Source organism: Salvelinus fontinalis, chromosome 1, assembly GCF_029448725.1.
Source record: "Salvelinus fontinalis isolate EN_2023a chromosome 1, ASM2944872v1, whole genome shotgun sequence".
NCBI classification, from domain to species: Eukaryota; Metazoa; Chordata; class Actinopteri; order Salmoniformes; family Salmonidae; genus Salvelinus; species Salvelinus fontinalis.
Window position 1 is genome coordinate 1,815,434 of NC_074665.1, and position 15,027 is coordinate 1,830,460.

Consider the following 15,027-nt stretch of genomic DNA (forward strand, 5'->3'; position numbering starts at 1 on the left):
GACGGAGAGTTGCCCACGTACACCCTGCCGTTCACCTTGCCGTTCATCCTCTGGGGCTTACCTGATAAAACGAAGAAGAAGATTACTGTCTATTGTCACAGATGTTACGAATTCACTGTGGCTTCCCTGATAGACAAAACAGCAACAAATCTGTGAAGAGTCGCTCTGTGTACGCGGTTGTCTGATAGACAGAAGTCAACTTTATCATTTTTGTAGCTAGCTAACGTTATCTGAAATGACTGGCTAGTTAACTTTTAACTGACGAGCTAGCAATGAGTTGCCACATCTCAAAGAACCACAGCAACAGTTTTCCGCTCACATGTCAGCCATTTAGCCGACCCTCTATCTCCAGAGGGACTTACAAGATCACAATCATGATCGTTGGCACACCTGATAGATATTCCTATTGATCATTTGCTGAGTGATAATTTAGTTTTGGTTCAAAAAGTAGGAAAAATAAGTAGCTATGGAGTTGAGGAAAATTGGGGACTTACCCTCTGACACACACTGTATTCCGTTGCCGTAGTAGCCAGGCCGGCAGTGACAACAGTAACCGCTGGCGTAATCTTTACAGTCGGCGAAGGTGGAACACTTGTTTCTGTTGTTGGCACATGTCTCAGAGTTGTAGGAGAACACTGTAAGAGGAGAAGATGACAGTAAGGTTAGCGCATCAGACATCAGAAGGACCTGGTCGGGTCATGATAAGGGTCAAACATCAGAAGGACCTGGTCGGGTCATGATAAGGTTAGCGCATCAAACATCAGAAAGACCTAGTCGGGTCATGGTAAGGTTAGCACATCAAACATCAGAAAGACCTAGTCGGGTCATGGTAAGGTTAGCACATCAAACATCAGAAGGACCTGGTCGGGTCACGGTAAGGGTCAAACATCAGAAGGACCTGGTCGGGTCATGGTAAGGTTAGCGCATCAAACATCAGAAGGACCTGGTCAGGTCATGGTAAGGGTCAAACATCAGAAGGACCTGGTCGCAATGTTCTTGCATTTCAAACAAAGCTTTAGAATTCAAAAATAATAATAATCTAGAATAAAGTAGTTATAATATTTTAAACAAAGTTCAAAAATTCAAAAAGTAGTTATAGAATTTAAAATTCAAAACAAAGTTATTTTTCCCATGCTACCATACAATGTGAACCCACCATCCACGTTGATGTCTCCATCATCTACTACCACCACCTGAGGCTGGTACTGGACCGTGTGGACTGTGAACTGGCCCCCGTGGTGAGGTCCCTGGTGAGGCTGCTCCTTGCGGTACACCTCCTCCTCCGGTTCGTAGGGAGAATACGTCACCTGTTGCCCTCCTCCAGGATACCTCTTTGAGGTAGCCTCCCCCGACACCCTTGACTCCAGGCCTGTGTCTGGGGGCAGGTCTGTCACCTCTCCTGGGGCCACGCTGGTGAAGTAAGGAGAAGTCCCAATCTCGTACACCCACACGCCTCGCTTACCTGAGTTGGTCTCCCTGGAGATAGACAAAGCAGGAGGAGTGATCACTAGAGGAACTGCCAAAAGGAATTGCCTGATCCTGCAGTATTATCTCTGTACTTCTGTGGGAAACCAAACATGACCTCCCTCACAGACATTGGTGGAACAAAGTGGGGAGGCAGGTAGCCTAGTGGTTAGAGTGTTGGACTAGTAACCGGAAGGTTGCAAGATCAAATCCCTGAGTAAGGTAAAAATCTGTCGTTCTGCCCCTGAACAAGTCAGTTAACCCACTGTTCCTAGGCCTCATTGAAAATAAGACTTCGTTCTTAACTGACTTGCCTAGTTAAATAAAGTTTAAACATTTTTTTTTAATTAAAAAGTCTAGCTACAAAAGATTATAGCCTGGTCCCATATCTGTTTGTGCTGTCTTGCCAACAGCTGACAGAGGACCACAAGAGTTGGCAAGACAGCACAAACAGATCTAGGACCGGAATACCTTGGTTATTCAGTGACAAAGTATCACAACTTACTCTGCAAGAGCCTTGTGTTAAGTTGTTGGCTCAATAACCCACCATTTTTATTTAACATTGTTATTAGGAAATATTCAGAAAGTATGAAATCATCTCTTGTGCTGCCGCTCCATAAGGGGGGATAGTAGTGATCCTCATCATTATTGCCCCATTTCAAGGCTTCCTTGTCTAGCTAAGATTCTAGAATCATTGGTAAATGTACAACTTTTCTCTTTTCTATCTGAGAAATGTATTTAGAATGTAAACCAATCAGGGTTTAGTACTGGACATCCAATCAGGGCTTAGGCCTGGGAATCCAATCAGGGTTTAGTCCTGGACATCCAATCAGGGTTTAGTCCTGGACATCCAATCAGGGTTTAGGTCTGGGCATCCAATCAGGGTTTAGGTCTGGACAACCAATCAGGGTTTAGGTCTGGACATCCAATCAGGGTTTAGTCCTGGACATCCAATCAGGGTTTAGTCCTGGACATCCAATCAGGGTTTAGTCCTGGACATCCAATCAGGGTTTAGTCCTGGAAATCCAATCAGGGTTTAGGTCTCGACATCCAATCAGGGTTTAGTCCTGGACATCCAATCAGGGTTTAGGTCTGGACATCCAATCAGAGTTTAGTCCTGGACATCCAATCAGGGTTTAGGTCTGGACATCCAATCAGGGTTTAGTCCTGGACATCACTATTACAGTAAACACTTCAGTAGTTAATGATCTTGTCAATGCTTTAGACACCACAGTGAAATGTGCTGCTTTGTTTGTGGACCTGTCAAAAGCTTTTGATACTGTTGATCATGTTATTTTATTGAATAAGTTGTCCTCGATAGGCCTGAGCTCTGACGCCTGCGCATGGTTTCATGATGATCTTAGTGACAAAACTCAGGCCATCGTGATTGATGGGGTTAAGTCTGATTTTCTAGAAGTAGATAAAGGTGTACCACAGGGGTCGATGTTGGGACCTGTTCTATTCACTATTTATATAGACAGTATTGGTCCAATCTTTTAAATGTTTATCTATATGCAGATGATACTACGATGTATGCTATTGCCCTGACTGTTGATCAGGTGAATTTTTTGTTTGTTTCACAATAAAAAAATGTTGCATCTTCAAAGTGATAGGCATGTTGGGTAAATCAAATGATACAAACCCCCCAAAAATCACTTTTAATTCCAGGTTGTAAGGCGACAAATTGGGGCTCAATACGTCTTCCCTGGTATTTAAAAAAATCAAAAGTCCAGTACTTACTCTGCTAGCGCCCTGACAGAGGTCTCCCTCTCGGTGGTGATGCGGTAGTACGGTCCCTGTCGGGTGCTGAACACCAGGTAGTTAACCAGCCCTTGACTGAAGCCCGCCTGCATGGCCTGACTACTGCCTCCTACAGCTGTGGAGGCAAACTGCATCCCCTTCCTAGGGTAGAGCAGGATGGCATAGGAGGTGGTCTCAGCTGACGCTATCACCAGCTGGAAGCTATTCCTCTGTTGAAAGAGAGGTTACAACACGGTTACATTGTTAAGATTCAGACACAAGAATGTCACTCAACTGCTTCTGCTTGCTCTCTGAGGTCCAGGTCGGGCTACTCTAAAGCATTTTGTAACCTCTCTTTCCACATTAATACATCAACTTGATTGATTGATTGACTGGTAATTCTGATGTCACCTGTTTCTCCAGTCCGTCTCCTCTGCTGTGGTCATGGTGTTGACTGGAAGCCACATCTACCCAGGTGACGACCACCGTGTGTTCCGGCTCCACCTAATAAAAACAAGTAACAGCTACTTTAATTCATTCAGCGCCTAGACTAACAGTATGTATTTTCTTTAGTGTTTTAGTGAAATATTTTTACAATGTAAATTGTACTCGCAATTCAGCTTATTGCCAGTTGTACAATGTCTTGGTAAAAGTAAAACATATGTTCTCTCTCTCTCTCTCTGTACATTCTCTCTCTCACCTCATCGTCCTCTGGAAAAGCCCTGTTGATCTGCTCTGCAGCCTGTCGCAGGGTGGCTGGGCTGGAGTCCTGACGGTAGAACACCTTACCCACGCCGTCACCAGTATCCAGGTCGCCGTGCAGGGCCGCGATCATGCCAAACCCGGCGGGCATCTTACCAAGGTATGTGGACTCAGCACTGGGCTCTGCCATGGCAACGAACCCATTGGTGTTGATCTGAAATGGAAAACAAACACATACTGTCAATCAGCAACAACACGGGTTGGCTGACATAGTCAGACAGGATCTGCATCAGGACATAGAGACTAACAGTCCACATAGTCAGACAGGATCTGCATCAGGACATAGAGACTAACAGTCCACATAGTCAGACAGGATCTGTATCAGGACATAGAGACTAACAGCCCACATAGTCAGACAGGATCTGTATCAGGACATAGAGACTAACAGCCCACATAGTCAGACAGGATCTGTATCAGGACATAGAGACTAACAGTCCACATAGTCAGACAGGATCTGTATCAGGACATAGAGACTAACAGTCCACATAGTCAGACAGGGTCTGTATCAGGACATAGAGACTAACAGTCCACATAGTCAGACAGGATCTGCATCAGGACATAGAGACTAACAGTCCACATAGTCAGACAGGGTCTGTATCAGGACATAGAGACTAACAGTCCACATAGTCAGACAGAATCTGTATCAGGACATAGAGACTAACAGTCCACATAGTCAGACAGGATCTGTATCAGGACATAGAGACTAACAGTCCACATAGTCAGACAGGATCTGCATCAGGACATTAAGACTAACAGTCCACATAGTCAGAAAGGATCTGCATCAGGACATTAAGACTAACAGTCCACATAGTCAGACAGGATCTGTATCAGGACATAGAGAATAACAGCCGACTATGAATGCCCCCCCCCCCATGTCAGACTATGAATGCCCCCCCATGTCAGACTATGAATGCCCCCCCCCCATGTCATACTATGAATGCCCCCCCATGTCAGACTATGAATGCCCCCCATGTCATACTATGAATGCCCCCCCCATGTCAGAATATGAATGCCCCCCCATGTCAGACTATGAATGCCCCCCCCCCATGTCAGACTATGAATGCCCCCCCATGTCAGACTATGAATGCCCCCCCCCCATGTCATACTATGAATGCCCCCCCCATGTCAGACTATCAATGCCCCCCATGTCAGACTATGAATGCCCCCCCATGTCAGACTATGAATGCCCCCCCATGTCAGACTATGAATGCCCCCCCATGTCAGACTATGAATGCCCCCCCATGTCAGACTATCAATGCCCCCCCCCCCATGTCATACTATGAATGCCCCCCCCATGTCAGACTATCAATGCCCCCCCATGTCAGACTATGAATGCCCCCCATGTCAGACTATGAATGCCCCCCCATGTCATACTATGAATGCCCCCCCCATGTCATACTATGAATGCCCCCCCCCATGTCATACTATGAATGCCCCCCCATGTCAGACTATGAATGCCCCCCCCCCCCCCCCCCCCCCCATTACTGTTTGTAAAACAGACAGTTTCATTGTCTTTATTAGCCTATAGTCCTGATTCTTCATCAAGGCTTAAGAATAATAATTTGGCCTATTTAACTATTTTTTTTAAATGTATTTTATCTGTTTTGCAATGTATGAATGTGTTATTTAATGCATTTCTATGAGCTAATAGCAGTAAGGGCAAATTTAATTTCATCAAGTAATTTTAAAATAAATAAAGCTTTATTTAGCTTTATTACAGGGGTCATACAATTCCAAATCATATAGCTAAATGATCCATAGTATGACCTTTTGACCCCCCTCCAAGGTTTAGACACTTAGGGGTTAAGGCCTCTGATATTCACCTGAATGACCCAGTAATCATTCACACGTCTCTAATGATATCAATCTATTGAGATGCTTTAGTTTCATGTGTTCATGGTCCTACTTCCTGCTGTGTATGTGCAGCAGTTTGGCTGGTGCTCTAGCAGGCTGGTTAATTGACTGAGCTCAAAGGCAGCATGCAGAATAACATTTGGCTCAACGCTCCTCTATTGTACTGCATAAACAAACAGCTCTTTATCTCCCAGGGTTCTGTTCTACAGCTCTTTCTTCTCCAAGGGTTCTGCTCTTTATTCTCCTAGGGTTCTGTTCTACATCTCTTTATTCTCCCAGGGTTCTGTTCTACAGCTCTTTATTCTCCCAGGGTTCTGCTCTTTATTCTCCCAGGGTTCTGTTCTACAGCTCTTTATTCTCCCAGGGTTCTGTTCTACATCTCTTTATTCTCCCAGGGTTCTGTTCTACAGCTCTTTATCCTCCCAGGGTTCTGTTCTTTATTCTCCCAGGGTTCTGTTCTACAGCTCTTTATTCTCCCAGGGTTCTGTTCTACATCTCTTTATTCTCCCAGGGTTATGTTCTTTATTCTCCCAGGGTTCTGTTCTACAGCTCTTTATTCTCCCAGGGTTCTGTTCTACAGCTCTTTATTCTCCCAGGGTTCTGTTCTATATCTCTTTATTCTCCCAGGGTTCTGTTCTACATATCTTTATTCTCCCAGGGTTCTGTTCTACATCTCTTTATTCTCCCAGGGTTCTGTTCTACATCTCTTTATTCTCCCAGGGTTCTGCTCTACATCTCTTTATTCTCCCAGGGTTCTGTTCTACATCTCTTTATTCTCCCAGGGTTCTGTTCTACATCTCTTTATTCTCCCAGGGTTCTGTTCTACATCTCTTTATTCTCCCAGGGTTCTGTTCTACAGCTCTTTATTCTCCCAGGGTTCTGTTCTACATCTTTTTATTCTCCCAGGGTTCTGTTCTACAGCTCTTTATTCTCCCAGGGTTCTGTTCTACAGCTATTTATTCTCCCAGGGTTCTGTTCTACATCTCTTTATTCTCCCAGGGTTCTGTTCTACAGCTCTTTATTCTCCCAGGGTTCTGTTCAACATCTCTTTATTCTCCAAGGGTTCTGTTCTACAGCTCTTTATTCTCCCAGGGTTCTGTTCTACATCTCTTTATTCTCCCAGGGTTCTGTTCTACATCTCTTTATTCTCCCAGGGTTCTGTTCTACAGCTCTTCATTCTCCCAGGGTTCTGTTCTTTATTCTCCCAGGGTTCTGTTCTACAGCTCTTTATTCTCCCAGGGTTCGGTTCTACATCTCTTTATTCTCCCAGGGTTCTGTTCTAAAGCTCTTTATCCTCCCAGGGTTCTGTTCTTTATTCTCCTAGGGTTCTGTTCTACAGCTCTTTATTCTCCCAGGGTTCTGTTCTACATCTCTTTATTCTCCCAGGGTTCTGTTCTTTATTCTCCCAGGGTTCTGTTCTACAGCTCTTTCTTCTCCCAGGGTTCTGTTCTACAGCTCTTTATTCTCCAAGGGTTATGTTCTACATCTCTTTATTCTCCCAGGGTTCTGTTCTACATATCTTTATTCTCCCAGGGTTCTGTTCTACATCTCTTTATTCTCCCAGGGTTCTGTTCTACATCTCTTTATTCTCCCAGGGTTCTGTTCTACATCTCTTTATTCTCCCAGGGTTCTGTTCTAGAGCTCTTTATTCTCCCAGGGTTCTGTCTACATCTCTTATTTCTCCCAGGGTTCTGTTCTACAGCTCTTTATTCTCCCAGGGTTCTGTTCTACATCTCTTTATTCTCCCAGGGTTCTGTTCTACATCTCTTTATTCTCCCAGGGTTCTGTTCTACATCTCTTTATTCTCCCAGGGTTCTGCTCTACATCTCTTTATTCTCACAGGGTTCTGTTCTACATCTCTTTATTCTCCCAGGGTTCTGTTCTACATCTCTTTATTCTCCCAGGGTTCTGTCTACATCTCTTTATTCTCCCAGGGTTCTGTTCTACAGCTCTTTATTCTCCCAGGGTTCTGTTCTACATCTCTTTATTCTCCCAGGGTTCTGCTCTACATCTCTTTATTCTCCCAGGGTTCTGTTCTACATCCCTTTATTCTCCCAGGGTTCTGTTCTACATCTCTTTATTCTCCCAGGGTTCTGTTCTACATCTCTTTATTCTCCCAGGGTTCTGTTCTACATCTCTTTATTCTCCCAGGGTTCTGCTCTTTATTCTCCCAGGGTTCTGTTCTACAGCTCTTTATTCTCCCAGGGTTCTGTTCTACATCTCTTATTTCTCCCATGGTTCTGTTCTACATCTCTTTATTCTCCCAGGGTTCTGTTCTACAGCTCTTTATTCTCCCAGGGTTCTGTTCTACATCTATTTATTCTCCCAGGGTTCTGTTCTACATCTCTTTATTCTCATAGGATTCTGTTCTACATCTCTTTATTCTCCCAGGGTTCTGTTCTACATCTCTTTATTCTCCCAGGGTTCTGTTCTACATCTCTTTATTCTCCCAGGGTTCTGTTCTGCATCTCTTTATTCTCCCACGGTTCTGTTCTACATCTCTTTATTCTCCCAGGGTTCTGTTCTACATCTCTTTATTCTCCCAGGGTTCTGCTCTTTATTCTCCCAGGGTTCTGTTCTACATCTCTTTATTCTCCCAGGGTTCTGTTCTACAGCTCTTTATTCTCCCAGGGTTCTGTTCTACATCTCTTTATTCTCCCAGGGTTCTGCTCTACGTCTCTTTATTCTCCCAGGGTTCTGTTCTACATCTCATTATTCTACCAAGGTTCTGTTCTACATCTCTTTATTCTCCCAGGGTTCTGTCTACATCTCTTTATTCTCCCAGGGTTCTGTTCTACAGCTCTTTATTCTCCCAGGGTTCTGTTCTACATCTCTTTATTCTCCCAGGGTTCTGCTCTACATCTCTTTATTCTCCCAGGGTTCTGCTCTACATCTCTTTATTCTCCCAGGGTTCTGTTCTACATATCTTTATTCTCCCAGGGTTCTGTTCTACATCTCTTTATTCTCCCAGGGTTCTGTTCTACATCTCTTTATTCTCCCAGGGTTCTGTTCTACAGCTCTTTATTCTCCCAGGGTTCTGTTCTACATCTTTTTATTCTCCCAGGGTTCTGTTCTACAGCTCTTTATTCTCCCAGGGTTCTGTTCTACAGCTCTTTATTCTCCCAGGGTTCTGTTCTACATCTCTTTATTCTCCCAGGGTTCTGTTCTACATCTCATTATTCTACCAAGGTTCTGTTCTACAGCTCTTTATTCTCCCAGGGTTCTGTTCTATAGCTCTTTATTCTCCCAGGGTTCTGTTCTACAGCTCTTTATTTTCCCAGGGTTCTGTTCTACATCTCTTTATTCTCCCAGGGTTCTGTTCTACAGCTCTTTATTCTCCCAGGGTTCTGTTCTACATCTTTTTATTCTCCCAGGGCTCTGTTCTACAGCTCTTTATTCTCCCAGGGTTCTGTTCTACAGCTCTTTATTCTCCCAGGGTTCTGTTCTACATCTCTTTATTCTCCCAGGGTTCTGTTCTACATCTCATTATTCTACCAAGGTTCTGTTCTACAGCTCTTTCTTCTCCCAGGGTTCTGTTCTAGAGCTTTTTATTCTCCCAGGGTTCTGTCTACATCTCTTATTTCTCCCAGGGTTCTGTTCTACAGCTCTTTATTCTCCCAGGGTTCTGTTCTACATCTCTTTATTCTCCCAGGGTTCTGTTCTACATCTCTTTATTCTCCCAGGGTTCTGCTCTACATCTCTTTATTCTCCCACGGTTCTGTTCTACAGCTCTTTATTCTCCCAGGGTTCTGTTCTACATCTCTTTATTCTCCCAGGGTTCTGTTCTACATCTCTTTATTCTCCCAGGGTTCTGTTCTACATCTCTTTATTATCCCAGGGTTCTGTTCTACAGTTCTTTATTCTCCCAGGGTTCTGTTCTACATCTCTTTATTCTCCCAGGGTTCTGTTCTACATCTCTTTATTCTCCCAGGGTTCTGCTCTTTAATCTCCCAGGGTTCTGCTCTACATCTCTTTATTCTCCCAGGGTTCTGTACTACATCTCTTTATTCTCCCAGGGTTCTGTTCTACATCTCTTTATTCTCCCAGGGTTCTGTTCTACATCTCTTTATTCTCCCAGGGTTCTGTTCTAAATCTCTTTATTCTCCTAGGGTTCTATTCTACATCTCTTTATTCTCCCAGGGTTCTGTTCTACAGCTCTTTATTCTCCCAGGGTTCTGTTCTACATCTTTTTATTCTCCCAGGGTTCTGTTCTACAGCTCTTTATTCTCCCAGGGTTCTGTTCTACAGCCCTTTATTCTCCCAGGGTTCTGTTCTACATCTCTTTATTCTCCCAGGGTTCTGTTCTACATCTCATTATTCTACCAAGGTTCTGTTCTACAGCTCTTTATTCTCCCAGGGTTCTGTTCTATAGCTCTTTATTCTCCCAGGGTTCTGTTCTACAGCTCTTTATTTTCCCAGGGTTCTGTTCTACATCTCTTAATTCTCCCAGGGTTCTGTTCTAGAGCTTTTTATTCTCCCAGGGTTCTGTCTACATCTCTTATTTCTCCCATGGTTCTGTTCTACATCTCTTGATTCTCCCAGGGTTCTGTTCTACAGCTCTTTATTCTCCCAGGGTTCTGTTCTACATCTATTTATTCTCCCAGGGTTCTGTTCTACATCTCTTTATTCTCATAGGATTCTGTTCTACATCTCTTTATTCTCCCAGGGTTCGGTTCTACATCTCTTTATTCTCCCAGGGTTCTGTTCTACATCTCTTTATTCTCCCAGGGTTCTGTTCTACATCTCTTTATTCTCCAACGGTTCTGTTCTACATCTCTTTATTCTCCCAGGGTTCTGTTCTACATCTCTTTATTCTCCCAGGGTTCTGCTATTTATTCTCCCAAGGTTCTGTTCTACATCTCTTTATTCTCCCAGGGTTCTGTTCTACAGCTCTTTATTCTCCCAGGGTTCTGTTCTACATCTCTTTATTCTCCCAGGGTTCTGCTCTACAGCTCTTTATTCTCCCAGGGTTCTGTTCTACATCTCTTTATTCTCCCAAGGTTCTGTTCTACATCTCTTTATTCTCCCAGGGTTCTGTTCTACAGCTCTTTATTCTCCCAGGGTTCTGTTCTACATCTCTTTATTCTCCCAGGGTTCTGCTCTACATCTCTTTATTCTCCCACGGTTCTGTTCTACAGCTCTTTATTCTCCCAGGGTTCTGTTCTACATCTCTTTATTCTCCCAGGGTTCTGTTCTACATCTCTTTATTCTCCCAGGGTTCTGTTCTACATCTCTTTATTATCCCAGGGTTCTGTTCTACAGTTCTTTATTCTCCCAGGGTTCTGTTCTACATCTCTTTATTCTCCCAGGGTTCTGCTCTTTAATCTCCCAGGGTTCTGCTCTACATCTCTTTATTCTCCCAGGGTTCTGTACTACATCTCTTTATTCTCCCAGGGTTCTGTTCTACATCTCTTTATTCTCCCAGGGTTCTGTTCTACATCTCTTTATTCTCCCAGGGTTCTGTTCTAAATCTCTTTATTCTCCTAGGGTTCTATTCTACATCTCTTTATTCTCCCAGGGTTCTGTTCTACAGCTCTTTATTCTCCCAGGGTTCTGTTCTACATCTTTTTATTCTCCCAGGGTTCTGTTCTACAGCTCTTTATTCTCCCAGGGTTCTGTTCTACAGCCCTTTATTCTCCCAGGGTTCTGTTCTACATCTCTTTATTCTCCCAGGGTTCTGTTCTACATCTCATTATTCTACCAAGGTTCTGTTCTACAGCTCTTTATTCTCCCAGGGTTCTGTTCTATAGCTCTTTATTCTCCCAGGGTTCTGTTCTACAGCTCTTTATTTTCCCAGGGTTCTGTTCTACATCTCTTAATTCTCCCAGGGTTCTGTTCTAGAGCTTTTTATTCTCCCAGGGTTCTGTCTACATCTCTTATTTCTCCCATGGTTCTGTTCTACATCTCTTGATTCTCCCAGGGTTCTGTTCTACAGCTCTTTATTCTCCCAGGGTTCTGTTCTACATCTATTTATTCTCCCAGGGTTCTGTCTACATCTCTTTATTCTCATAGGATTCTGTTCTACATCTCTTTATTCTCCCAGGGTTCGGTTCTACATCTCTTTATTCTCCCAGGGTTCTGTTCTACATCTCTTTATTCTCCCAGGGTTCTGTTCTACATCTCTTTATTCTCCAACAGTTCTGTTCTACATCTCTTTATTCTCCCAGGGTTCTGTTCTACATCTCTTTATTCTCCCAGGGTTCTGCTATTTATTCTCCCAAGGTTCTGTTCTACATCTCTTTATTCTCCCAGGGTTCTGTTCTACAGCTCTTTATTCTCCCAGGGTTCTGTTCTACAGCTCTTTATTCTCCCAGGGTTCTGCTCTACATCTCTTTATTCTCCCAGGGTTCTGTTCTACATCTCATTATTCTACCAAGGTTCTGTTCTACATCTCTTTATTCTCCCAGGGTTCTGTCTACATCTCTTTATTCTCCCAGGGTTCTGTTCTACAGCTCTTTATTCTCCCAGGGTTCTGTTCTACATCTCTTTATTCTCCCAGGGTTCTGCTCTACATCTCTTTATTCTCCCAGGGTTCTGTTCTACATCTCTTTATTCTCCCAGGGTTCTGTTCTACATATCTTTATTCTCCCAGGGTTCTGTTCTACATCTCTTTATTCTCCCAGGGTTCTGTTCTACATCTCTTTATTCTCCCAGGGTTCTGTTCTACAGCTCTTTATTCTCCCAGGGTTCTGTTCTACATCTTTTTATTCTCCCAGGGTTCTGTTCTACAGCTCTTTATTCTCCCAGGGTTCTGTTCTACAGCTCTTTATTCTCCCAGGGTTCTGTTCTACATCTCATTATTCTACCAGGGTTCTGTTCTACATCTCATTATTCTACCAAGGTTCTGTTCTACAGCTCTTTATTCTCCCAGGGTTCTGTTCTACAGCTCTTTATTCTCCCAGGGTTCTGTTCTACATCTCTTTATTCTCCCAGGGTTCTGCTCTACGTCTCTTTATTCTCCCAGGGTTCTGTTCTACATCTCATTATTCTACCAAGGTTCTGTTCTACATCTCTTTATTCTCCCAGGGTTCTGTCTACATCTCTTTATTCTCCCAGGGTTCTGTTCTACAGCTCTTTATTCTCCCAGGGTTCTGTTCTACATCTCTTTATTCTCCCAGGGTTCTGCTCTACATCTCTTTATTCTCCCAGGGTTCTGTTCTACATCTCTTTATTCTCCCAGGGTTCTGTTCTACATATCTTTATTCTCCCAGGGTTCTGTTCTACATCTCTTTATTCTCCCAGGGTTCTGTTCTACATCTCTTTATTCTCCCAGGGTTCTGTTCTACAGCTCTTTATTCTCCCAGGGTTCTGTTCTACATCTTTTTATTCTCCCAGGGTTCTGTTCTACAGCTCTTTATTCTCCCAGGGTTCTGTTCTACAGCTCTTTATTCTCCCAGGGTTCTGTTCTACATCTCTTTATTCTCCCAGGGTTATGTTCTACATCTCATTATTCTACCAAGGTTCTGTTCTACAGCTCTTTATTCTCCCAGGGTTCTGTTCTATAGCTCTTTATTCTCCCAGGGTTCTGTTCTACAGCTCTTTATTTTCCCAGGGTTCTGTTCTACATCTCTTTATTCTCCCAGGGTTCTGTTCTACAGCTCTTTATTCTCCCAGGGTTCTGTTCTACATCTTTTTATTCTCCCAGGGCTCTGTTCTACAGCTCTTTATTCTCCCAGGGTTCTGTTCTACAGCTCTTTATTCTCCCAGGGTTCTGTTCTACATCTCTTTATTCTCCCAGGGTTCTGTTCTACATCTCATTATTCTACCAAGGTTCTGTTCTACAGCTCTTTCTTCTCCCAGGGTTCTGTTCTAGAGCTTTTTATTCTCCCAGGGTTCTGTCTACATCTCTTATTTCTCCCAGGGTTCTGTTCTACAGCTCTTTATTCTCCCAGGGTTCTGTTCTACATCTTTTTATTCTCCCAGGGCTCTGTTCTACAGCTCTTTATTCTCCCAGGGTTCTGTTCTACAGCTCTTTATTCTCCCAGGGTTCTGTTCTACATCTCTTTATTCTCCCAGGGTTCTGTTCTACATCTCATTATTCTACCAAGGTTCTGTTCTACAGCTCTTTCTTCTCCCAGGGTTCTGTTCTAGAGCTTTTTATTCTCCCATGGTTCTGTCTACATCTCTTATTTCTCCCAGGGTTCTGTTCTACAGCTCTTTATTCTCCCAGGGTTCTGTTCTACATCTCTTTATTCTCCCAGGGTTCTGTTCTACATCTCTTTATTCTCCCAGGGTTCTGCTCTACATCTCTTTATTCTCCCACGGTTCTGTTCTACAGCTCTTTATTCTCCCAGGGTTCTGTTCTACATCTCTTTATTCTCCCAGGGTTCTGTTCTACATCTCTTTATTCTCCCAGGGTTCTGTTCTACATCTCTTTATTATCCCAGGGTTCTGTTCTACAGTTCTTTATTCTCCCAGGGTTCTGTTCTACATCTCTTTATTCTCCCAGGGTTCTGTTCTACATCTCTTTATTCTCCCAGGGTTCTGCTCTTTAATCTCCCAGGGTTCTGCTCTACATCTCTTTATTCTCCCAGGGTTCTGTACTACATCTCTTTATTCTCCCAGGGTTCTGTTCTACATCTCTTTATTCTCCCAGGGTTCTGTTCTACATCTCTTTATTCTCCCAGGGTTCTGTTCTACAGCTCTTTATTCTCCTAGGGTTCTATTCTACATCTCTTTATTCTCCCAGGGTTCTGTTCTACAGCTCTTTATTCTCCCAGGGTTCTGTTCTACATCTTTTTATTCTCCCAGGGTTCTGTTCTACAGCTCTTTATTCTCCCAGGGTTCTGTTCTACAGCCCTTTATTCTCCCAGGGTTCTGTTCTACATCTCTTTATTCTCCCAGGGTTCTGTTCTACATCTCATTATTCTACCAAGGTTCTGTTCTACAGCTCTTTATTCTCCCAGGGTTCTGTTCTATAGCTCTTTATTCTCCCAGGGTTCTGTTCTACAGCTCTTTATTTTCCCAGGGTTCTGTTCTACATCTCTTAATTCTCCCAGGGTTCTGTTCTAGAGCTTTTTATTCTCCCAGGGTTCTGTCTACATCTCTTATTTCTCCCATGGTTCTGTTCTACATCTCTTGATTCTCCCAGGGTTCTGTTCTACAGCTCTTTATTCTCCCAGGGTTCTGTTCTACATCTATTTATTCTCCCAGGGTTCTGTTCTACATCTCTTTATTCTCATAGGATTCTGTTCTACATCTCTTTAT

General features: G+C 43.5%; 1 protein-coding gene across 1 annotated transcript in view; it reads right to left on the reverse strand.

The window, feature by feature from the left end:
* The window catches only part of nid1a (nidogen 1a), an 87,934-nt gene that overhangs the window by 56,575 nt on the left and 16,332 nt on the right, over nt 1-15,027 (reverse strand). Inside the window, exons 2-7 of the mRNA XM_055935314.1 lie at nt 3,905-4,120; nt 3,616-3,708; nt 3,205-3,434; nt 1,157-1,476; nt 495-635; nt 1-61 (exon numbers count right to left, since the gene is read on the reverse strand). The exon at nt 1-61 is cut by the window's left edge and continues 191 nt beyond it. Coding sequence (XP_055791289.1) covers nt 1-61; nt 495-635; nt 1,157-1,476; nt 3,205-3,434; nt 3,616-3,708; nt 3,905-4,120 — 1,061 coding nt within the window. The remainder of the gene's footprint in view (nt 62-494; nt 636-1,156; nt 1,477-3,204; nt 3,435-3,615; nt 3,709-3,904; nt 4,121-15,027) is intronic.